Raw genomic sequence first — 24,855 nt, forward strand, 5'->3', positions numbered from 1 at the left:
GCTGTAGGTACATCTTGACCTGTTGTTTTGTATGAAAACAATGTGAAATCCCACAACCCCTGACTGCAAGCAGAGGCCTGTCTGGCTCTGGGTGATGTGCACTCTGGGTGATGTGTGGAAAATCTGCTTTTGCAATGACAGGGGCAGAGACCCATCAGGAATCTGGTCTAGTGAGTGCTTTTAATCCAGAGAAAAAATAAATATACATCTTTGAAATAGAAAGCCAACAGCTCTACCAGATACATTTGGTCTAAATCTGGGCATGCTTGAAAGTGTCACTGAAACTACCTATGATGTGATGGCAGCCTCGTGGATTTCAGAGGAAAAATGAGCAGAAAATGGAGTTGGGCTCAGCTGGGAAAGGGAGCTGCAAGAACAGGGTGGGGAGGGGAGGAGGCAGGGCTGGCTGTCCCTCCCTCCTTGCCAGGACTGCTCTCACAGATGGGAAGGGAGTATGTTGAGAGATTCCCTTTCCTATTATTCCCTCATTTTCATGTTTTTTTCTTTCTGTCTGTTCCCCACCCTTCTCCCCAGGGCAGGAGTTACTTTTGCCTCTCAGACAAAATGTTTCTGAGCTCATCACCTGAGACACCCAGGAGGAAGATGATCAGCTGCAGGTAAAGAAATTTGCTTTAGGAATTGGATTTCTATTCCTCTCCCCTTTTGTTTCTTTTTGGTTTTTTTCTTTTCCTTCAGATTTGTCACCGTGAACCTCTTGTCATTTGAGTCCACCTGCATTTTCCTGCTTTCCCAAGGTATGTTTAAAGCTGCCATTTTGCATTAGTGGTTTTTTGTCTTGGGTGTTTCCCTATCTTCAGCTGGAGTTCTTCACTCTGAGGAATTAAGAGCCAAGTCAGTGCCTCTCCAGGAGGTTTAGGGATAAACTTCAGAAATGTAGTTTCACACAAAAGGAGACAAAATAGTACCTGGAGAAATAGCTTTTCTGAGAATTTGAACATGTGGCTGATCTGTATGTGAAGTGTCTAACTGATGTGGGAAAAGCTGATGTTATGATATTAAAAGTGTGTAAATCTACCCAGTGTTTATGGCTGTAATCTCAGAAGCCTAAGGCTGGCCTAGCTCTCATTCTTGCACTGTGACCCTGCATGCAGTGAGCAGAGAGACTGTCCTGTGTGCTGCAGTCATGTCCTTGCCATTTTTCATGCTCTCTGTGTCCCTGCTAGAAGGAATTTCCTGACATAGATACACTGCTGTGTCACCAAATTATTTTTTGTACCTGTGAAACCTGTACAGCAAACCAGCATTTTTGCTGTTACAGGTTAAATCCTGTATGCCATGTTCATGGATGATTATCTGTTTGATCCCACAGCTCTGCTGGTGTTGGGTATACAACAAATCCACGTTGGCCAGGAGATGATTGCCAAGATCTCAGCTGCTGGCCAGTGTAAGTTTGTTTTATAAAGCAAGTCTTTTCTATTTCTGATTTCCCTCTTTCTTTGGTTTTGATGTGTTTTGTTTTGAGATTTTTGAAGTTTTTTGTTGTTGTAGTTATTTACATTGATTTGCCCCTCTCCAGTCCATGAAGTCCCCAGCAATGCCCTGGCAGTCACAGCACTGTGGCTGCCTCTACCCTAGCCTGCCTTTATTCCTCATTAGTGTTAGCTCTCCTGGGACATGATTTTCTCTGTTTTTCCCAGACTGGCTATTTGCCAACTGGATGGTGTTTCTGTCAGTTCTTTCAGAGCCTGTTCCAAGCAGTCCTGATCCAAAGAGCTGTGTTTAATTCACATTTGATCAGACCTCCCACGTGGGTGGTTTTTTCAGGCTGTAAAGCCATCACAGTCAGGTTTTTGGGAGCAGGGGTGATGGGGCTCTGGCTGCCCAGTACTTGATCACCTGCAGCTCCCTTGTTGTTCTTGCAATCAGTTACTGATAAACTCTGTGGTGAATTCTCTCCTGATAGCCATTTTTCTCCATTGTCAGGGAACAGATTGCATTTATTCCTATGCCAGGCATGCCCTCCAGTTCTATCCTGCAGCACCACGTGTTCAGCTCAGGCTTTCCATCCCAAGGATGGTGTTTGGGTGTTTCTCCCTGCTGCACATCCCCGGGAGTCCCTTGGTGTGTGCAGAGATCCTGTTTATGATCCCTGCATAGGGGCTGCATTGTCCCCCTGAGCTGAGCCACCTGAGGAGTGTTTCTCCATGCTGAGCCCAGTCTGGGGGCTCTGCAGTTTTCTCTGTGCATGCTTAGGCAGGATAACAGCCCTGCTGCAGCTCCAGGTCCAGCCCAGCTCCCAGGGCAAGGCTGACAAGCCAGGACAGTGCTGGCAGGGAGATGTGCTCCAGCTTGTCCAACACAGCTCCCCAGGGCAGGGCTGGGTGCCCTGTGAGGAGAACCAGTGACCCAGAAGGGAATGCCTCACAACTCTCAATCCCTGTAATCTGCTGTTAGAAAACCCTAATTATAAATTCAGGTTTTGGCTAGCAGGAATGATTTGGGAAAAATAGTGGTAATAAAAAGATTATGATAAAGGGGGTAGAGTAACATCAGTAGCCAAAACAGCTCTTAAGGCGTGGGTGTGCTTGATCTCTATTGAACTTCTGTATTCTTTTTCCCTTGAAGTTGATTCCCCAAATGCTGCAGAGGAGACTTTAAAATTTCCCTTTAAATGCTTTGAAAATTACTCTTCATAATCTGCAATCTGCCATTTATTTATTTATGTCAGTGTAATTGTGGGTTTCCACTGCAGCAAAAGCACCTCAGAAACTTGGGAGCAGTCATGTTCATGCAGGCAGGGGTGATACAAAAACACAACTCTGAAGAAGAGATAAAGGACAGATTTTCATGAAAAGTGTTTCTGTCAATGTCTGGGAGCTGTTCAGTGAATTCATGTTTAGGAAAATCAGAGCCTGTTTTGAAAAATGTGCTGCAAGTGGAACACTCTGGGCTCTGTGGGGCTCAGTAGGCTTTGCAAATTCCTCCTGGATTTCCATGTGTGCCTTGGGCTGGGAGACCCTGAATGGGAGGTTAAGACCTCCAGTGCTCTGGGCACCAACTTTGTCAGGTTATCTTAAATGAGCAAAGCAGCTAATAGTTGCTAAAAGGTTATTTATTACAAAGCACATCAATCTCAAAAGGCAGGCAGAAAAGCAATGGCAAAAGCAGTACCAAAAGCAAATGGCAAGAGCAGATGGTTAAAAGTCCTGGAAAAAGGCAGATGGCTAAAAGCCCCAACTCTCCCCAGTGCAAACTCTTGTATAGGATTTTCCCAACAAGCTAAGACACAAACTCAGACCACCAGTCCTTAAGCTATTAGGGTTCTAGTTTCTTAACATGCCAGGTTACATATAGATTATGCATACAACCTATCTTGTTCTATCTGAAAAATGTAAGCAATAATCTTACTATGGCTCTGTTATGTCCAAGTACTGTCAGCTGTGGTCCTGGAGCCTCTACTGAAAACATCAGTATGTTTTTTAACCTTCACTAGAACTCTCACTTCTTTGGCATTTGAAACCTTTCACTTACTAAAAGCACTAGAGCTCATATTAAAAGTTACTTACTTATCCTAAAACTTATGTGGGAGTGGCTTAAAACACTTCAGCTCATCCACAGGCTTTAATTCAATCCCTGCACTCTGATTTCTCTCTGAAGAATTCAGAGAATCTCCCAACTCACTGACTCCAGCACCTGCAGGTCTCGCTGGGCAGGGCTCCCTTTCCCTGCTGCTCACCCCCTCTCCCTGTCCTCTCTGAGAGCATCTCTGCTGTGTTTGTGACCCCTCACTGCACTGGCTGCTCCTGTGCTGCCACTGAGGCCAGCCTGGGCTCTGAGCTCCCAGCTGAGCCTGGCAGACAGAGCTGAGCTGCAGCTGCTGCAGAGCAGGTGCTTGTGTGCTTTGGGTTGTGAGCACTGGGCTGGCCAGCCCATCCTCTGCAGTTGGTCTGGATTTTTAGCTCTTGGCTGCCTGCTTCCAGAGAGTAGGGCTAGCAGAGTGCAGTTTCACAGTGTATATATTTTTTCTCCTAGTGATGCAGTGTTCTGCCTCATTAGATGTGCTTTTCCTCCTGGATGGCTCCTACAGCATTGGCAAGGGAAGCTTTGAAAGGTCCAAGGACTTTGCAGGCAAGCTCTGTGATGCCTTTGACATCCATCCAGACAGAGTGAGTATCAGGAATATCTTCAATTTTCAAATAGCTTGGCAGTGTGTCTAAAGGCCAGTGATAGCATGCTGATTGAAATTGCAAAATTCAACCTACCAGCTGCAATGGGGGCAGAGTATTTATTCAGAAAGATGCAGTTTGTGAAGCAGTGGGATTGGAGGATGCTTCTTGATTCTTCAGATTTTAAACAGTTCTTTTTGAACTTGAGAAAAGACATAATCCTTCAGGCTAAAGATTATAATTTGGAGAGTTTATTACTGATTTTATTTTGGTTTGGAAGCTCATAGATGAGTTGGATCTTTCTCTTGCTGTTCCCTGGAAAGCTGCAGAGTTAATCTCTGGGAAGTTAGCCACCTCTCTGCACAGATGTAAATGATACAGTCTGCTAGCTCTGCTCCCCCCAGAGGGGAGGGGTCTGTGCTGCTGCAGGCTCAGGTCTTGCTCCCTGGAGTCAGCCTGGAGGCTCCTCTGGCCTGAGTGACACATCCTGGGCTTTGTCTGAGGGGATTTCAAGCCAGACTGGCTGCAGTTCCAGGTGTGCATCATTCCCACAGCACTGCCTCAGCTGAGGGCCTTGCAGCAGGCTGGGATGGTTGCTGGACTTGATTCCATGCCAGACCTTTCCAAATAAATCCCAGGTCTTTGGGAAGCTTGTGTGAATATTTAATATTTGCAGATTTGGTGATGTGTTTTGTTTTATTTTAAAATACCATCTTTCTGCTAGTCTTTCACTTAATCCTCACATAGACTGGACTGGAAAATAGTAGTCTTTTTATCTTTGAAATTGCCACATTCCATAATACTTCTTGTAAGACTTCAGTGAACTATTCTGGATGCATTGCCCAGTACAGACCATTTAGTCTACTTGTGTTTTCAACTAGAGAAAATTATTTTAGAGGAACTATTAGGAAAACTTTTGGTTTGTGTTGCCTGTTGTGCTCAGTGCCAGAGGGAGCTGCTCTTAGTAATGGAAAGGTTGCCTGCACAGTGTCTAAATGGGTTGGTGTAGAAGGTGTTATTTACAAACTTACTGCCCCTGGGGCTGCTCTGAGTGGATAAATACAGATCCTGAGCTGCAGCAGAGGCTCCTGTTGTTTCCAGATAAGCTTTTTCTTTGCCTTGTTTATAGTCTGTCTAGATAATACCAGAGTTCTTGCTCTATTTCTAGGTTAATTTAGAGTGCCTGTGGCTCGACAGCAAAGTTTGCCTTTGTACAATTTAGTCTTCCCAAGTTTGTAAATTGATCAGAAGAGTAAAACTTGCACAGACACCTTTCATAACCTTTCATAATCTTTTCTTTTAGGTCCGTGTGGGAATGATACAGTTTAGCTCAACTCCCCACCTTGAATTCCCACTGGATTCTTACCCAACCAAACAAGAAGTGAAAGACAGAATCAAGAGGACTGTGTTCAGGTCAGCTTATTTTACAGCTCTTCTCTTTTTCTGGGCTATGAATAATCTCTGGATTGAGAGGGTTTTTGAGGTTTAGAACTCTCTGCTTCTGCTGGGCTTACACCAGTGTGATGTCTCCAGGGAGGAGGTGAATGAGCACAGAGGTTCATGATCCACAATCCACTAGAAATGTGAAACCTGCCTTAGTGAAAGTGGATAGGGGACAAAATTTTCAGAGCCCTATTATAGCATAGTAAATAGTGAGTTTTCCAGGTCTTTCTGTCTGTTTGAGCCAGGTAATGGATTACATCCTCCATGGAAAAGAAACATGTTGTTCTCTCATGGCTGAGCTAAGGCTGCACATGTTTTGGGTGGTTACAATTTCCTTTGTCCTGTGAGTTAGTGACAAACTGCTGGTCTGTAGATATCTCTGTGTTCTTGCTGAATTCAAGAGGATCAGATTTTCAGGTGGAAACCTTTTTTCTTTCTGAATGTTAAGACTTTCATGTCTTCCCATTACTCCAGGAAATGGAGCCAGAAGTCCAAAGAAGAGCTGTCCTTAGAACCTTAAATCCAAACTTTCCATCTCAGAGAAATACATTTGGATCTACTAAAGATCAGACAATCACCCCAAAATAACACTTGTTTTGGTGATAGTTGGTAAGGCCTATGGATATCTACTTTTTAAAGTAATCTGCGTTAGGACTAAGGGTTGGATCAACATTTCCCATGGATATCTTTTGCTCTCAGGATGTTGCACATATTGCAAGCAAATGTGATCAGTTTTGCATTTTTCAAGCAAGATCAGTTAGCTGGATTTTGTTGTATTTCTTTTGATGAGTTTAGCAAATCAATAAAACCTCTTGTGTACTGTTACAGGAAAAACTTTAAAAAATCCCCCACATTCCCCCTCTCTGGTTGTTGTTGAAAGTCTCTGAGAGCAGAAAAACTGAAGCAGCATTTGCTGTCTGGCACTGCATTTCCTTGATGACAACAGAGGAATGCTGACAGATCAAACAGAAATAATGACTTTTTGCCTGGCTATTTCATCTAGTTTAAATGAAAAGCCAACATTTTGAAGTTGGTAAAATAGTTATGGATGGATTCCAGTTGGCTTCTGGAAAAAAAAAGGGTGTTTGACATCTTGGTTGAGAGGTTCCTTGATGTGCTTCTGATGAGCCTTTGGCCAGTGAGGCATTTCCTGACTTCAGCCCAGAGCTGACAGCACTTGGAAGGAGGCAGCAGCAGACTGAAGTGAAGCTTTTGTGATTTATTTGGAGACTGCCAGTCTCTCTCTCTGTGAATGCTGTCCAAAGAGCTTTGGAATTTGTTGGCCAGTTCCAGCCATACTGAAGCTAAATTTCATATGAATTTCTTTCATGTAAGTACAGCAGCTGGTTACAGAGAGAAACCCCTTAGTGCTGTCCCTGAAGACAGACAGCAGGTAAAGTCCAGATCTCCTTGTACTTCAGAAAATCCTGACTGGAGTAATGCCTCAAACACACTTCCACCATGTCAAAACCCAGTGAAGCTCTAAATGCAAATTAATAAGCAATTGAATTTAATGAGCTCTTTATTAACTTTTCTAATCCTCAGAGCTCACATGGGCACAGTGTGCTGAGTTAATCAAGATTTAGTCACCTGACTATGCACAGTGTGTTTTTCCTTGTGCAAAGCACTATTCACTGAAACATCTCACAGACATCTGGTCAGAAAAAGACAAATTTGGACTTGCTATGAACACATGGTCACTGAATATGCTTGGAAATGGTGGAGTGCAGAGAAGGAAGAAGTTCAAAGCAAAGTGACCTGACAAGTGCAAAATGAAAAAAGTTTCTGTGAAAATCAGAGGGTAGACAGAAAAGCAGTGAACTTGGGCATGATGAAATGCTTTTCTAGAACAAGCAGGTCAGGAATCAGGTGCTAGGGCAAAGGATGGATGTTCAGAAAGCAAAAATGAGGTGTGTTTGTATCAGTGCAGACAAAGAATGTGAATCCTCCAAGGAGGAACTGACACTTGTGGTTTGGTTCCCCTGGATTGCTCTGGACAGCAATAAGAGCAGCCCTAAAAGGCAATTACAGGAAATTATTTATGGCATGGCTCCTTGGACAAATTAGAAGATAGCTGGAAATGTTCCCTCTGCTCTAGTGGCTTTATTACCACCATGTCTGTGGCATGTGTGGGAAGAAGGTGAGTGGGGCAGGGGCTGAGGAGGAGCACTTGGGGTGAGGATGGAGGAGCAGCTCAGCAATCCTTGCTGCCAGCCCAGAACCATGAACCCAACCCATGGGCTGGGCTGCATGGAGAGGAGTGAGGAGCCAAGGGAGGTGATTGTGCCTTCTAGTCCATTGTTTGAGACCCCACCTGGAGCACTAAATCTGTGTCTGGGGGCCCCAGCACAAGGATGTGGGCCTGTTAGAATGAGTTCAGAGGAGAGCAACTGAGATCCTCAGAGGGCTGGAGAAGCTCTGCTATGAGACAGGCTGGGCAGAGAATCTGTTTTAGGGAGAGATGCATCTGCCCAAATGAAGACACAGATGAGACCATATGATGACAACATACACTTTTTTTTTAACGTGGATTTTATTTGCAAGAAATGAGAGGGAGAGAGATAGAAACAGGAAAGAGATCTTGAGAGAGAGAAAAAGAGCAGAAGACAATCTGTTAGAACTAGATATTGTTTGAGGTCCTTCCCAGATGAAACCATTCTGTGATGCTAGAGGACATGTGGATGTGTATTTTAACTTGATATTACTGTTATTATTTTTCTCTTTGTGTTTGGTTTTTTTGGTTGTGTTTTGTGGGAGGTTTTGTTTTGTTGTTTTTTTGGGTTTTTACTGTTTCTAAAACCCAGCTTCCCTCTATTTTGGACAAACTGTGTTTGGCAAAGTCATGCAGTGTGCAGTGGAGTCCTGAGTCCTGTCTGTGCCCATTCATCATGGATAAAATCCCAAAGGATCAGCACATAATCCGTTCAGGATGAGAGGAAATGTCCTTGGATTCCACCAGGGGAGGTTCTGATGAAATTTTGGAACAATCTTTTCCTGACAGAGTGGTCAGGCACTGCAAGAAGTTCCTCAGGGTGGTGGTGGAGTCTCTGTCTTTGGAAGTGGTCCAGAGTCATCTGGATGTGGCACTTGGGGACATGGTTTTGGGGGATGATGGTGATAGTGGGACTGGATGACTTTCAAGGTCTCTTCCCACCCTGAAGAGTTTCTGGCCATCACCCCTGAGTGACCTGGCACCAAGTGTCCCCAGGGCTGCTGGTTTGGGGCTGGCCACGTGGGTAATGTTTGCTCTTGGGGAGATGGGCTTGGGATGCTCCAAAGCAGGCGGGCACTGCTGAGGCTGCAGGGCTATGTGCAGGCACAGGCAGCCCGTGTGGCTCCCTCAGGACGTGGGGCAGGCTGCTGGCCAGCTGCCATCCGTGGGGCCCGGGCTGGCAGGGCTGCAGGCCCTAATCCTGGCTCTGTGGGGCCAGGCAGGCGCAGCGGAGCCTGCACAGCGCCCGCCGCAGGCAGGAGCGGCGCTGCTTGGGCACCTCCTGCCCAAGGGACTCCTCCCAGTCTGACACTTCCCCACAGCTCCTGACATCTCCATGGCACAGCCCATGCTCGCTGTACTCCTCCCAGTCAGAAACACTGTGGTAGCTACTGACTTCTCCTTCAGAATATTCTTGTTCCATGCCTTCTTCCCAATCAGACACTTCTTCATAGATGCTGGCATCTCCTTGGGATGGCTCATGCTCACTGTATTCCTCCCAGTCAGAAAGACTGTGATAGCTACTGGCATCTCCTTCAGAATGGTCTTGCTCCAAGCCCTCTTCCCAGTCTGAAGCATCTTGGTAGCTGCTGACATGGCCATGGGACACCTCATGCTCTCTGCATTCTTCCCAGTCAGAGAGACTACGGGAGATACTGACTTGTCCTTGGGAATGGTCTTGCTCCATGCCTTCTTCCCAATCAGACACTTCTTCATAGATGCTGGCATCTCCATGGGATGGCTCATGCTCACTGTATTCCTCCCAGTCAGAAAGACTGTGATAGCTACTGGCATCTCCTTCAGAATGGTCTTGGTCTGCGCCCTCTTCCCAGTCAGACACTTCTTCATAGATGCTGGCATCTCCTTGGGATGGCTCATACTCACTGTATTCCTCCCAGTCAGAAACACTGTGGTAGCTACTGGCATCTCCTTCAGAATGGTCTTGCTCCATGCCCTCTTCCCAGTCTGAAGCATCTTGGTAGCTGCTGACGTGGCCATGGGACACCTCATGCTCTCTGCATTCTTCCCAGTCAGAGAGACTACGGGAGATACTGACTTGTCCTTGGGAATGGTCTTGCTCCATGCCTTCTTCCCAATCAGACACTTCTTCATAGATGCTGGCATCTCCTTGGGATGGCTCATGCTCACTGTATTCCTCCCAGTCAGAAACACTGTGGTAGCTACTGGCATCTCCTTCAGAATGGTCTTGCTCCATGCCTTCTTCCCAGCCAGACACTTCTTGGTAGCTACTGACATCTCCATGGGACAACTCATGCTCTCTGTGTTCTTCCCAGTCATAGAGACTGTGGGAGATGCTGACTTGTCCTTGGGAAAGGTCTTGCTCCATGCCTTCTTCACAGTCTAAAGCATCTTGGTAGCTGCTGACATCGCTGAGGGACACCTCATACTCATTGTCTTCCTCCCAGTCAGAGACACTGTAATAACTACTGGCTTGTCCTTGGGAAAGGTCTTGCTCCATGCCTTCTTCCCCGTCTGGAACTTCTTGGACATCTCCATGGGACAGCTCTTCCATGATGTGTTCATCCCCGTTGGAGAGCTTGTGGTGGCTTCTGGCTTCTTCAAGGGACAGCTCCTGCTCAGTGCAAGCTCCCCCTTGGAAAAAGTCCTGATACATACTGGCTTCTTTTAGGATCAGCTCCTGCTCAGTGCAAGCTCCCCCTTGGAAAAAGTCCTGATACATATCAGCTTCTTCTAGGAACAGCTCCTGCTCAGTGCTGGCTTCCCCTTGGGATCCTTCCTGGTAGATTCTGGATTCCACTTGGTCCAGCTCTTGCACAATGTAGTCTGCCCTTTGGGATCCTTCCTGGTACCTACTGGATTCTACCTGGGAGAGCTCCTGCTCAGTGCAAGTTTCCCCTTGGGATTCTTCCTGGAAGCTACTGGATTGCACTTTGGCCATCTCCTGCTCAGTGCAAGCTTCCCCTTGGGACCTTACTGGGGACCTACTGGCTTCTTCTATGGACAGCTCCTGCTCAGTGCTGGCTTCCCCTTGGGACCCTTCCTGGTAGATTCTGGATTCTACTTGGACCAGCTCTTGCTCAGTGTAGTCTTCTCCTTGGGATCTTTCCTGAGACCTGCGTTCTTCTTCCAGGGACAGCTGTGGCTCAAAGCTGGCTTCCCCTTGGGACCCTTCCTTATAGCTACTGGTTTCTGCTGGGCACAGCTCCTGCCCAGTGCTGGCTTCCCATTGGGATCCATCCTGGAACCTACTGGATTCTACCTGGGTCAGCTCTTGCTCAGTGTAGTCTTCTCCTTGGGACCTTTCCTGGGACCTACCTGCTTCTTCTAGGGACAGCTCCTGCTCAAATTTGGCTTCCCCTTGGGACCCTTCCTTGTAGCTACTTGTTTCTGCTGGGAAAAGCTCCTGCTCAGTGCAAGCTTCCCCTTGAGCTCCTTCCTGGAACCTACTGGATTCTACTTCGACCAGCTCTTGGTCAGTGCTGGCTTCCTGTTGGGACAAGTCCTGGTACCTACTGGCTTCTTCCAGGGACTGCTCCTGCTTAGTGCTGGCTTCCCCTTGGGACTCTTCCTGATACATTCTGGATTCTACCTGGTCCAGCTCTTGCCCACTGTAGTCTTCCTCTTGGGACCCTTCCTGGTACCTACCAGCTTCCTCTAGGGACAGCTCCTGCTCAGTCCAGGTCTCCCCTTGAGATCCTTCCTGATAGATTCTGGATTCTACTTGGGTCAGCTCTTGCTCTCTGTAGTCTTCCCCTTGGGACCCTTCCTGGGACCTACCTGCTTCTTCTAAGGACAGCTCTGGCTCAAAGTTTGCTTCCCCTTGGGACCCTTCCTTATAGCTACTGGTTTCTGCTGGGCACAGCTCCTGCCCAGTGCTGGCTTCCTCTTGGGACCTTTCCTGGTACCTACCAGCTCCTTCTTGGGACAGCTCTTGATCACTGTAGTTTTCCCCTTGGGACCCTTCTTGGTATTTGTTGATTTCTCCTTGGGACAGCTCTGTGTGTTCCTCATCTTCACACTGAGAATTCTCAAGCTCCCCAGCCAAGGCCGCCTCCTCAGTCTCTTGCTCTGCCAGGACTGATCCCATGTGTGCCTCCTCCTGCTGCTCACTGGGGGCTTGGGCTCCCCGTGGGCTGGGCAAGGGGCTCTGTGGGGCAGGAGCAGCAGCAGCTGCCAGCTCATCTCCCGTGGGACTCCCTGGGGCAGGAGAGGCACTGGGCAGCTCAGGGGCTGCCTCTGCTGCCAGCTGGGTGCCCACAGTGCTGGGAGAGCTGGGCCCCTGCTGGGCACGAGTCTGGGCATCCTTGTCCTTCTCTGGGTGCAGGGGTTTGTCCTGTATCCCGTAACTGCTGCCTGCTGCCCCGTGGGACAGCCCCTGGCTGCTGGCACTTCCTTCCCGCTGGGGCAGCTTTTGGTCACTCCTTCCACTCCCTTGGGGCAGCTCCTGCACCTTGGAGTCTTTTCCTTGTGATAGCTCCTTGTCCCTGTTCTTTCCCACCTGGGACAACTCTGGGTCTCTCTCATCTCCTTCCCGTTGGAATGTGTGTGGATGGCCCTGCACTTTTTCTTCCAAAAGAGACAGTTCCTGCTGTACCTTCCCTTCCCATTGGGACAGCTCTTCGTCTGTCAGACCTTCTTCCCACTGGGACAGCTCTTGTTGTGTCTTATCCTCCTGGAATGCCTCACTTTCCCCGCAGTGGCACAGCTCTTGCTGTGTGCCATGTCCCCACAGGACTCTCCCACCTGCCTCCCTCTGATGCCGCCCGTGGTGTCTCACCCCTCCCCATGGCGAGACATCCTGGGCCATCATTTCTTGCCGTTGGTAAAACTCTGCGGCTGTCGTTTCTTCCCAGAGGCAAAGCTCTTGGCAGGTGGCACCTCTGAATTCAGGAAGCTCTTGGTCCGTGTCATGGTGCCAGTCCTCATCCATGCGGGCCGAGGCCCCCTGCTCCTCGGTGTCCGGGGGGAACAGTGCGCCGTCCCCGGCCCCCAGCCACCGCCCGCCCGGGGCCTGCTGGCCCCGCCAGCGCTGCCGGGGGCGGGGGCTCACCCTGTCCTGCTCCGTGTCTGGCTGCCCTGGCACAGCAATCCCGGAGCTGCTGCCTCCTGAGCGGCGCCTGGGGCTGGGCTCCCCGGGATGCCCCTGCAGGGCTGGGCTCTGCCAGGTCACAAAGGCTGCTGGCCACCACCGTGTCCCTCACCGCCCTGTGTCACAAAGGGCCACACCCGGCACCCCCTCAGCAGCCAAAATGAACACAGATGTCACATTCAGAAATGTGAAGGTGGAATATGCACCACTTAATTTGTGGCTTGTCTGCAGTTTCTTCTGTCTTCACTCAGAGTCAGGATTAAAAACACGAAAGAGGGCGAATTTTCTCATGTTCAGGCTTAGTTGTTTATTAAATCTTATCTAAAGTAGAGAGTTCTGCAACACTTCTAGCTACCAGCTAAAAGTGAGCAAAATGGAGGTGAATTTAGCTAGCTACAAGGTCTTTCAAAGCTGAACAGTCCAATGGAGAATTAACATTTTATTATTTATAGTTTTGACCCAATAACCAAACTCCTGTTACTTGCAGTGCAGCACTAACCATCCAGCCAAAAACTACTACCTGAAATCATGAAGAAGGAAGAAGAATACAGAATGGAAACAACACCCCAAATCCTCCATCTTGTCCCATACCTATTACTATATTCTAAAACCTTCAAATTCAAACCCCTTCACCATGTGAAATTATACACTCCTATTTTAACTACACACTCATGACTCTAACTCCATCACTCACATTTGGAAGCCTTCTCCAAGGCCTCAGGTCAAAAGCAGTGTTATCCAGGGGGGTCAGTGCCAGACAGCACAGAAAGCTCAAAAATCCAAGGTTCCTGGGATCCAACAGAGAAACAGAAGACATAGAGACATTTGTTGAAGATAGAAATAAAATTCAAATATCCAAGAGTTCTGGTTACTGCACCAATTGCACAAACACTCCACTGTATGTTAAAAGTCCCTTGGAGACCACTCTGAGTGGGAGAGGAGGGGCATAAGGGTGAATGGATGAGACCAGTGGGTTGGAAGATGAGAAGAATGACAGGATTAGACATCCCCATGGGTATGCTGTATGGCAACAAGCAGAAATAGGCTACATTTTTCATTACCAGAGGGTAAAAATTTGAAATGCAAATGGTAAATTCAGTAGCAGGAGAGGAATTTTGATTTCTTCTTTTCTGATTATATCCCTGCTTTCTAGAGGTGGGAGCACAGAGACAGGTCGGGCTCTGAAGTACATTCTCCAAAAGGGTTTCCCTGGTGGCAGAAACTCAAGTGTCCCTGAAGTCCTGATCATCATTTCGGATGGAAAGTCCCAGGGCAGCACTGCAGTGCCTGCAATGCAGGTGAAGGAGAGACACATCACGGTTTTTGCAGTGGGAATCAAGTTTCCAAGGTAGGAAACTCCAGTGGGAAGTAGACACCCACCCAGCTAGCCAAATGGCCAGTCCTGGTGAGTGAAGGCTCATCTTGGGCTAGATAGGAGTTTTGGAAAGAGAAAAGTGTCCTAATTTTTGCCAGAGCAGGCTTGATTTTTTTTTTTTTTTTCCCTGTGTCTGAGGGGCTGTAGCTGTGGTTGTATCTAGGAGATAATCCACACCACTTTGTCATTGCCAGGGGTGGGGGAAAGGGACTTTCTCCCTTCAGGGAGAAAGGGCATTCCTTCCTTCCTTCCTTCCAAGGAAAGGAGAAAGTGTGGTGGATAAAAGAGTCAGTATTGAGATGGATTTTCCATGCAAATAGATTTTGTCTTATACCTTTTGTTATTAATATTTTTATTGCTGCAGTTACTGCTTGATTTCTCATCTAATTTCTGCTCCCAGTAAATTATTCTTATCTCAGTCTATGATCTTTGCCTTTCGTGTTTCCAGCTGGAGGTGAGAGGGACAGCAAGTGTGGTCCTGGCTTCAGTGAGAGCACTAAATTCAGGAATACCATGCTTAAGTCATGACAAAAAGGAATTTATAGGCTATTACAGGCATGGGGAAAGTACTGATTTGGTGGCTGATGTAGAAGGAGCACCAAAGTGGATGAAGGAAACTTTTCCACTTAGCAGAGCTATGCTGCTGCCTGAGACTAAGCACAGCAGGATCTTGGAAACTGAGGAGTGTCATGGCTTTACATCAACTCTCTATTTGTTGCACAGGGTTGGTTTTGACTCAGTTCTTTGTGGGGAAAACTGAGAGCTGACCCGTGCCTTGCTTGGCAGGTGGGAGGAGCTGCACGTGCTGGCCAGCGAGCCCCCCGAGCGGCACCTGCTCTTTGCTGGGGATGCTGAGGATGCTGCCAACGGCCTGTACAGTACCTTGAGTGACCCTGTCTGCACTGCCACTGCTCCAGGTGACCCTGCTGGCCCCCCTCCATGCCATGCTTTTAGCTTGAGTGAGGAGGATAAGGCAGTATCAAGAGGCATACAGGGGAATTAGCAGGTGTTGCACTTCGAGGTAACCTGCCTTTGGTGCCCAAACTGGATGGCATGCTCTCCAAACACCTCCTAAATCCTTCTGCATCCTGATTCACTTCTGAAAATGGTTATATTGGCTTTTGCTCAGGGGATAGAGGGATAAACACAGTTATGTTAAATTTTCTAATGGACTTGGCTGTGTGTTGAGGGGAGGCACTCGGGGCTTGCAGGAGTTATGAAAGGGTAGAGCTGGAGTGGTCCAGAGGTGGCAGAAAATCAAACACATGAATGATAAAGGCACCAAAAGGGCTGAAAAGCTGTCACTGAGCCATGAACTCAGCAGTGTGAGGTTTATAGCAAAGCAAAGGAGGCTGAATATTTAGGTCCCCAGAAAATGGAGTAGGCTGGTGATCTTTTGAACGGGAAATTTCTCCTCTGGGCTCTCACAGATGGTCGTGGAAGCTCTGCCCAATCTACTGTTGTCAGATAGTTGAAAACACTTGTTTGCTCTTACAGCCTTTGTGGTTTTGGGCAGTTGATGCTAATTTGCCTTTTACTTTGCTCCAGGCTGCAAAGTTGAGTCCCACCCTTGTGAACGCAGGACCCTGGAGACTGTGAAAGAGCTGGCTGGCAGCTATGTGTGTTGGAAAGGCTCAAAGCAGCCCAATGCAGTGCAGGCATCACTGTGCCCTTTCATCAGGTAAGCTGGGCACCCACACCTCTAACAATGAATGGGGCTGAGAGATAACAAATACAGTAATGAGGCTTTTATCTGACCTTGATTCTTTGCTGGGATGAAGATCCCTCAGAAAACTGATACAAACAGTCTCTAGTCCTAGGAAGAGTCTCTGCTCTGATCATTGTCTGAGAAGCAAGCAAACAAAATAATTTTTTGAGTCTTAAAAATACATCCATCATCTTAAAATCTTAATATTACAGTTGAATTTTTTTTAAAAAAGGGAAGATTTGATAAAATTATGATTTTCCTTTTGCTATCTCATTTAGAATGGACTTTTTAAAAAAATACTTGCTTTGAAAACCTGTGTTTTCAAAGGCAAATTTGTTCCATTGAAAACACAGTAAGGTCCACCTTGTTAATATTGAAAGGCATCTTGTGAATATTTAAATTCATGACAGGTCTTGTTCTTCCTGTTTCAGGTGGAAGCGAGTCGTGATAAAACACCCATCCAGGTGCTTCCGAACTGTATGTCCAGGTAGGATTTTGCTTTTTCAAAACTTTAATTTATGAAGCAGGAAATGTAATAACTAAAGAACAAAAAGACAAGGGTTTGCTTTCACTTCTCAAAAATTTTGTTCTGAGTAAGAGACTGTGATCAGCAGATATTTAATCTATTTTTTGTTTCTCATGGGCATCTGTGGCCAGAGTTCTTTTGGATTAAAATGTCTCCCAGTAATTTCTCCTCCACTGGAGGAGCTAGTGAATCCTCATCTGTTCATGTCCTGGGGGCAGAGCCTTGCACTGTTCCCAGTGCCTGCAGGGAGTCACTGTTCTGCAGGCAGGGGAGTGTGCAGTGATGCCTGCAGTCATACAATGGGTACCATAAGCAGCATCAGGTTAGTGACACCTGATATCACCAGCCTATTTTTGTGGCTGTTGAAATAGCTGTAGTCCTTCTGGTTATACGAATATGGTGTCACTGATATTGTTCTAAATCAAATGAAGTCAGAGTCTGGTTTGCTCTCTTGTCACAGCCTGCTGGAGAGCCATCCCAAATGGAAATTGCCCTGGAGGTGGGGAGCAAATGGCCTTGTGTTACTTCAAACTGTAGCAAGAGGGGCAGAGTTGTGATCCTTTTCCCACTGATGGTGATGCTCATGCTGGCAGGGAATGGGGAGGGGCAGGCTCCCTGCTGACTCCCTGTCCTTCTCTTCCCTGTCCTCTTTAGACCCTTGTGACTCCCAGCCGTGCCAGAATGGTGGCACCTGTGTCCCAGAGGGACTGGACAGGTACCACTGCCTCTGCCTGCTGGGGTATGGAGGAGACATCCACTGTGGTAGGTGTGAACATGTGCCCTGTCTCCTTCCCTCTCAGCCTGTCTTGCCTTTGTGATGCCCTTTGTGCCACCCTGGGGACAACTGGGGTGGGGCCACAGTCTTTGAGCTTTTCTCCAGAAGGCAGGCTGAGCTTATTCTCATGCTGATCATGACTGTGTCAGGCCCAGTGACTGGGTGCTGCTGTTCAGACACCAAGTGAGTATGAAGAGCACCAATACTGGCAGTCTCAATCTGGCATGGCTGCCTTTGTGTCTAAATGCAGGTGCCTTGGGATCAGAACAGAGTCACTGGGAGGGACATGGATGTGTCTGTTGGTCCCCTCCCTGCACACATGGGTGCAGCAGGAGCTCCTGGTTTTGGGGGTTCAATGTAAAAAAGCCAAAACTCCTGATTATTAGAAAATACCTTGTACTTACTTTCCCCAGAACCAAGGTTCCAACTTCAAAGTGTCTCAGGGTGTCCTTGGTGAGGATCTGGTGCTGGGATTCCCTCCTTTCTCCAGGATGTGATTCTGTCATTCAGAGGTTTTGCCCACAGCACTGAGAGAGTGGAGTTGTAATTTCTGATTTGAAGTTTGCCATCCAAAAGTTCATGAATACCCATAGATATTCCTTGTCTCTAAAGGCTTGTATGGCATCCAACCAAAACAAAGCCTGCTCCTGGCTCGTTTGTCCTCCAGCTCATGATATGAATGCCAAAATGTTTGGGTTACTGGACACAAAGGCTTCCAGCAGGCCCCTGCTGGGGTTGCCCTGCCAGTGACTGATTGGCTTCTCCTTTTCCAGCAGCAAAGCTGAGCCTGGAGTGCAGTGTGGATCTCCTTTTCCTGATGGACAGCTCAGCTGGGGTCACACTGGAAGGGTTCCTGCGCTTCAAGGCCTTCCTCAAGAGATTCCTCCAAGCCATGCTGGGCCAGGACTCGCCAGTGAGCGTGGGGGTGGCCCAGTATGATGATGGTGTCAAGATACCCATTGAACTGGGCCAGCACAAGGACACATTCAGCCTGATGAAGAGTATTGATGCCTTGAGTTTCAGTGGAGGAAGAACCCTGACAGGCAGAGCCCTGCAGTACGTCGCACAGCACGGCTTTAGGAGCTCCCCAGTCTTTGCAGATGTGCAGGATGATCTCCCACGGGTGGTTGTCCTGCTCACTGACTCCAAGTCCCAGGATTCAGTGGCAGAAGCTGCTAAGTACATGAAGGACCAAAATCTCTTCTTGATTGGCGTAGGCAGCAGTTTCATGAGAGCAGAGCTGGCCACAGTGACTGGCAGTCCACAGCAGACCATTGTCTACTCTGATCCTCAGGACCTGTTCAACAAGATGCCAGAGCTGCAGAGGAAAATCTGCAGTGTGGACAATCCTGAAGGTGAGACTGGGGTATGGCACGGTGGGACAAGTTTGCCAAACCATGCAGTGGTGTCCAGAGTTCCAACAGGGAGGAGGGAAGGGCAGAAGGATGAATGTCCTTGTTTTTGTTTGTCAGTCACTCATCCAGGGACTAACCTTCCCTGAGTGATTTTTTTGATGGATCTCTACATATGGGTGTGAAGGAGACAGAGATCACCCTTCACAGTCAGTGATCAGCAGTGTTGAATTTTGCCCACTATTTCCTCTCACTGCTGTTTTTCAGTCAGAAAGCAGTGGGTATATATTCTGAGAGATGCCATGTTTGTGCTCCTTTCCACAGGCTGCCAGGCCCAGTCTCTTGATTTGGCATTTGCTGTGGATGCCTCGTCTGGAGTTGGCCTGGAGAACTTTCTGCACCTGAGGCACTTTGTCAGGAGCAGCTGTTTGCACTTCATCATCGACAGGGACATCACCCAAATTGCCCTGGTGACCTATGGCAGCAGAGCCCACACGGTGTTTGCTTTGGATACCCACACAAGCAACTCTGCTGTTCTCCAGGCCATCGACCAGGTGCCTTTCCTTGGGGACTCAGCCTCTGCTGGCAGTGCCCTGCTGCATGTTTTCAGTGATGTAATGACTGTGCAGAAGGGAGCCAGACCTGGTGTCAACAAGGTGGTGGTGCTGCTCACCAGCGGGGCTGGCCTGCAGGATGCAGCTGCCCCAGCTCAGCAGCTGAGGCACAATGGCATCCTGGTGTTCCTGGTTGTCATTGGGGACACAGAGAGGGACACGCTGCTGAGGGTTGCTGGGTTTCCCAACTACCTGGTGCACATCTCCTCCTATGCAGAGCTGCAGAATTACCAAGGCCTGATCATTGAGAGGATCTGTGAAGGTAGGAGAGCCTCCCATCATCACTATGCCAGTGCCACCAGCTGCTGCTCTTGTAACTTTTTGGATGTTTTACTGAGTGAACTCGATACTATCTTTTGTATTTTATGGATGGGGAAGCCATGGCACAGATATCTGATGACTGTCCAAAGCAATCCAAGGAGGAATTAGTGACCAACCTCCCTAAGATTCAGTCCAGTGGTGAGAGTGGACATAGTGTGACTGGCCCTTTCCAGCCCTGCTAGATCTATGTTCTGCTTTCTCTGAAAAAAAGAAGTTTGTTCTTTTTCTGATGTTACTTTAAATCTACAGAATTTTCTGTGTGTTACTGTACCCCTTCAGTTTTGCTGGGGGGGGGGGGGGGTGCTTAATGAGCCCCTTTTTTGTGCTGGTCCCTGAGTGAGGTCTCTGCTTTCTTGTTCAACAGAGTTGTGGCCAGGTGTTTGTAAAGTGGTGAATCTGCAACCTCATCACTCCTGTTCATCCTTTAATATCCCAGCACTGAAATTATCATGTAGGTTTTCATTATTTTGTGTTGCACTGTATTTAATCTTAAAATCAGAATCTGTCCATTTTGAAGCCTTCAGAATGTTAAACTAGGCCTTCAGACAAATTGTGATTAATCTTATTTGTAGGACAAAATCCTTGTCCTCAAGGTGGAAGGAAATAATTTTCAAATACTTGTGTAAAACTCATGTTTGGGGGTAGAAAAAGTAAGGTGAGGTTTCTTCATAACTTTGAGTCATGAGTGCCAGTCCTCAGCTGGGGAATAATATGGCTCTGACACTAAGTTTGGAACACTTGCATGTTGTCTAGAAATGAGCTTTTCCAAGAGGACAGCAGCCCTAGTTTTCAGACCATGGTGATGAAAGTGCTCCTAGTTAAAATACCATGCCTTGTTTTCTCATTTAAAATAGCCTAAGTTTAACATCTACCTGTTTGCTTTTGTTATAACATGTTTATAAGATCAAAAGAAGCATGTTTGAGCTTCAGCACAGAGGTCCTTTTCACCTCTGGGCACACCCATGTCTCCTTCAGGCTTAGAAAGAGCTGCAGCATCATCTCTTCGGGGTGAAGAGCTGCTCTCCTGGCAGGCTCTGCAGATGGTTTCTACCTGGAGCTTTTCAGTGTGTTTCTGTTGCAGTGGTACTTTCAGCTGTGTTACTACAAAAACCATGTACTGTACCTTGAAGTTAGCTAAAATGCCAGAGGTGAAGGGGAAGAGACAGAAGGTTTAATGAGTCAGGGTAATAGCATATCATTTCCTGAGACTGAATTGCTGCTTTCAGTTCATGTGCAGGTAAATCACAGCTTGTACTAGATAGGCTGGGACCAAGGGCGATGTAAAGATAAGCTCTTCACTCAGCCTTCTACTCCCAAGTCCAAGGCTTAATAACAGAATCATTGTCTGTGAAACAACTTTAAAAAATTTATGATTCATTATAAAAGTATTTGAGAAACAGACCCTGTCTCTGTATACCTGAAATATGGTGTTAGTTCTGAAGCTCATCTGAAAAGAGTCCAGAAAAAAAAAACAACGCAGGGTTTAGGAGAAAAGTTCTCAAGCATTAAATATATATTAATAAGATTAATGGAAACACAAGTAATTGGGCTCATCAAAGTGCAAGAACCTTATTTAAGGTATGTTAACAGCAGGCTTGAGTTCAGAGAAATGCTGTTGTGGCAGAATGATTCCCCAAAGCAGGGACTGTGAGGTTTTGCTGTGCAGCATCCCTGGAGGGATGGGGTGGACTCATGACCTGTAGAGCAGAGCACCAGGGTACAGCTCCCTGGGAACAGCAGCACCTGGAAGATGAGTGGTGTGTCCAAGAGATCCAGCTTTCATTGCCAGTGGCCCTTCCAGCCCAATGAAAGCAAAAGTGTTCATCCCTGGGAATACACTATGAGGCAGGACCCCATCTCAGAAATCCCATGATGACAAAAATGTTTTTGAAGCAGCTTGGCTCCCTATAAAATCAACTGGAGCTGAAGACTGATATGTCTCAGGTCTAGGACTGTCAAAAAAAAAAAAACAAAAAAGGAATTTGAGTTATAATTTTGCCAGTGTTAGGTGTAGGTTGGGACTTGATGTGCAGAGAGAGAATGAGCACAATGTCTGTTAAACTGTAGAAAACTCCCTGACAGATAGGAGATGGTATTTGTATCCTTTCTTCTTCCCCTTTTTTCTATTTTCTCAGTGATTTTTCTACCCTGGAGCATAGAGTAAGGCAAGCAGCTCTACACCATGTAATTGCTGAGCAGAGGAATTTCACACCCTCACCAACACCGCGGTGGTGTTGCCAGCAGACTGGAAGCAAATTCCTCTGGGATGCTGCTGCTTAACCTAATGTATTGGCAGCAAGGCAGCGTGGAACCCTGCCAGCCCTGCTGACAGCTGGGCTCTGCTGTGTTGAGAGGGTTGGGAAAGCTGTCACATACTTCATAACAACAGGGCTAATAACTTGGGCTGTGCTTGCAGGCTTCTCTCATAGAGAAGAAGCCCAGAAATTTTCCCTGTGTTGTTTTCCATTCATGCCATCCTTGCTTCCCAGCTGGCAACTTCTTCTTATTCCTCTCTAGTGGAAACTTTTATCCTCTCTGGGGAAAAGTGAGGTTTGAGCTTCAGTGGCATTTGGGATTGTGAATTTGATAGAGCAGGGCGTGTGTCTTGCTCTGTGCTGTCCATGTCTGGATGTGGGGAGTTTAGGGGTGCTCACAGCTCTGCAGATGCTCCATTTTGCTTTTCTGTGATATGCAGTCTATCATTAAGTTACTCTTTTAAGCTTTACTAGGCATATTCTCCTCCAGATTAGGACACCTAGAAAAGCCATTCTGTTCTCTAGGTTGAAGAGTCCAGGCAGGGCTGTAACTTGTACCCTGTGCCATGTTTTTATGTTTTCCCAGTCCCATTAGCCCTTGATGACATTTTTTTGCAGCATTCCTGATGGATGTGGGTCTTGGCTAGTAATAATGCAGCTGTGCCTGAGCCTGCCCTTCTGCTTGTGTCTGTTGCAGAAGCAAGAAGCCCTGTGAACCTGTGCAAGCCCAACCCCTGCATGAACCAGGGCGTGTGCATCCTGGGGCCGGGGAGCTACCGCTGCGAGTGCCACGGCTGGGAGGGACCCCACTGTGAGACCAGTAAGGACCAGAGCAAGGACCCAGACTGATCCCACAGCCCCACCTCCCCCTGCAGCAGAGAGCTGGCTGTGGCTCCTGGACAGCTGTCTGGTGGCCAGGTCTTGGTGCTGATGTGGTCTCTGTCTTATGGAAAGTGGAGAGGTTTGGGTTGCTGAAGGGAGCAAGGGTTTCTCTCAAGAAGCTGTGCATTTTTATACATTCACTGAGTGTGTTGACTGTGAGGTCAACTCAAGAAGATCTAATAGTTTTGGTTATCTTCCACTTTGTTCTGTTCCCCTTTTCCCTCCACCTTTCTAGAAGAAACAATCTTTCCTAGGTTCCCTAGGTGGAAGGATTTGACTCTCTTTTAATGGGAAGGAGCTGTTTCTGTTGGAGCAGACCCCCTCACTATTCCTTTCAATGCTGTCCATGGTGTAAAAGCCTCCCCATTGCCTTCCTTCTCTTCAGCAGGGGAGCAATGGCCAGGTGGGGAGGCTCTGGCTTCATAGAGGTGGCCCTGTGCCCATAGCATGAAGTTCTCAATTTAAGTGGGTTTTCCCCTCTGCTAATATTTTGCTTTCTACCTGAGCCCAGGAATTCTGACTTTCAGCCTGTGGCCTCTAACATCTGTCAGCCAACACTAAGGGAGTGCTTGGTTTTTGTGGACTGACTTGGTTGTTTGGTTGTTGTGGACTGAGTGTGACCTTATCCCTTGGTCCTAAAGCCCTCACCCCTCATCTCTGCTTCTCTTCTGCCACAGGAGTTCTCCGGGGTGATTCTCCGAGATCTCCAGCCCTTCTTCCATGATCCCCTGTGCAGTGGAGTCCAAGGGGTTTGCAGCACTTCTCCAGAGCCCTGCAGCACAGCAGAAGGCAAATGGATCAGAGGCATTGAGCCTGAGTGCTCCAGTTCTCCACCCAGGAACTCACAGGCACTGTCCAGCACTGCCCTTGGTAGTGATGGAGCTGCTCCAGCACAGGGACTGTGTTGAGGCCATTCCCAATTCCTGCATTGCACAAACTGGGCTTCCCAGCACTCTCTTTCTTTTATAATTGAAGTAAATATTTGTTTTTAAGTATTTATTTCTGGCATTTTGCATTTCCTCATCCAGGTCTTAAGGTCGTGATTGTTTTGGGGGGTTTTTTAACAGATTTTGAGAGATCTCGGAGTTCATTTAAAAATATGTAGAAGTCTGAGAAATTCTGGAGCTCCTGCTGAAGGGGTATAACAGATGATGCACTTGCAAACAGGTGCTGGGCTGAATGGCTTGTTACATGCAGGAAGATAGAGGAAGAGGAAGGAGTAATAATTACAAGTGTTTATTCTGTTTCGTATGTTGTTCGTGCTGCTTTCTTCTCTGAATTGATTGAGATGTGATGGTTTCTTTATCCAAATACAGTTTGGCCACATGCCTGCATCCTTTGGAGCATTAGCCTCACCTCATCACTAGATCAATTTGCCCACAAACCTGTAAAATTTACATAACTGCTCCCCCAAAGCCCATGGTTCCCAGTGTTGGGTTGTTGTCTGCTGACTTTCCCATGGTGTCTGTCACCTCAGGAGAGCACAACCAGGTCTGCAGAGAGCCAAGACAGAGATATTAACTGTGACTGCCAGTGCAAATGAGAATAGTGTCTATTGTTCCCAGCAGAAGGAAAATCCCTTCACCCAGATGTCCTGGTCCCGTGTTTGAATAGTAACATTAGATGGACAAAGAGAGACACAAATTGCTCAGCAGGTTTGTTGTCAAAAGAAGAATGGTCTGAAAGCACTCTCAGGGATGAAAGCTGGCACTGAGACAGGAGAAGCACTGTCATGCCTTTTGGGAGAAACCAGGCTGGGAGAGAGAGGAAATTCTGCTTTCTTTCACTGTCACTGTGGTAGATTGTCTGTGTCCTAAGGCACAGCAGAATAGAGGCTTAGTTGAAGGGCTGACATTTGGGATACAAAGGGAAATGAATCTATTAATGTTACTTAGGCATGGCTGTAACTCAGCATTGCTTCTGCTGTTAACCTGTCAGTCTTCTCTTCATGTGGGGAGAATGGGCTTGATCAGACTCTCTCCAAAGACGTGGTTCATGCTCTGGTGCAGAAGTGGAGCTGGCTGGAATCCAGCCACACTGCTCTCAAAAGTCTCCCTGACCTCCTTGTGCATCCTCATTTGTGTGAAGGGTCTGAGAGACCCCTCTTGTCACCCTGCTGCCCTGCTGGGTTTGCAGCTCCCTGGGGGTTTCTCTGCCTAACAGCATCATCAGCTCACTCCTCCCAGGCATCTAT

At 47.4% G+C, this 24,855-nt stretch overlaps 1 protein-coding gene across 1 annotated transcript; it reads left to right on the forward strand.

Annotated features, from left to right (window-relative positions):
* Positions 1-545: 545 nt before the first annotated feature.
* VWA2 (von Willebrand factor A domain containing 2) lies at positions 546-23,655 on the forward strand. The gene is made up of 14 exons (XM_056494470.1): positions 546-617; positions 697-755; positions 1,331-1,405; positions 3,994-4,127; positions 5,431-5,540; positions 14,007-14,201; positions 15,015-15,145; positions 15,777-15,909; positions 16,368-16,423; positions 17,117-17,224; positions 18,011-18,592; positions 18,914-19,465; positions 22,477-22,599; positions 23,339-23,655. The coding sequence occupies exons 1-14, from the start codon at positions 565-567 to the stop codon at positions 23,383-23,385; spliced, it is 2,358 nt and encodes a 785-aa protein (XP_056350445.1). The 5' UTR covers positions 546-564; the 3' UTR covers positions 23,386-23,655.
* The last annotated feature ends 1,200 nt before the right edge of the window (positions 23,656-24,855 follow it).

Source organism: Oenanthe melanoleuca, chromosome 6 (genome assembly GCF_029582105.1).
Source record: "Oenanthe melanoleuca isolate GR-GAL-2019-014 chromosome 6, OMel1.0, whole genome shotgun sequence".
Lineage (NCBI taxonomy): Eukaryota > Metazoa > Chordata > Aves > Passeriformes > Muscicapidae > Oenanthe > Oenanthe melanoleuca.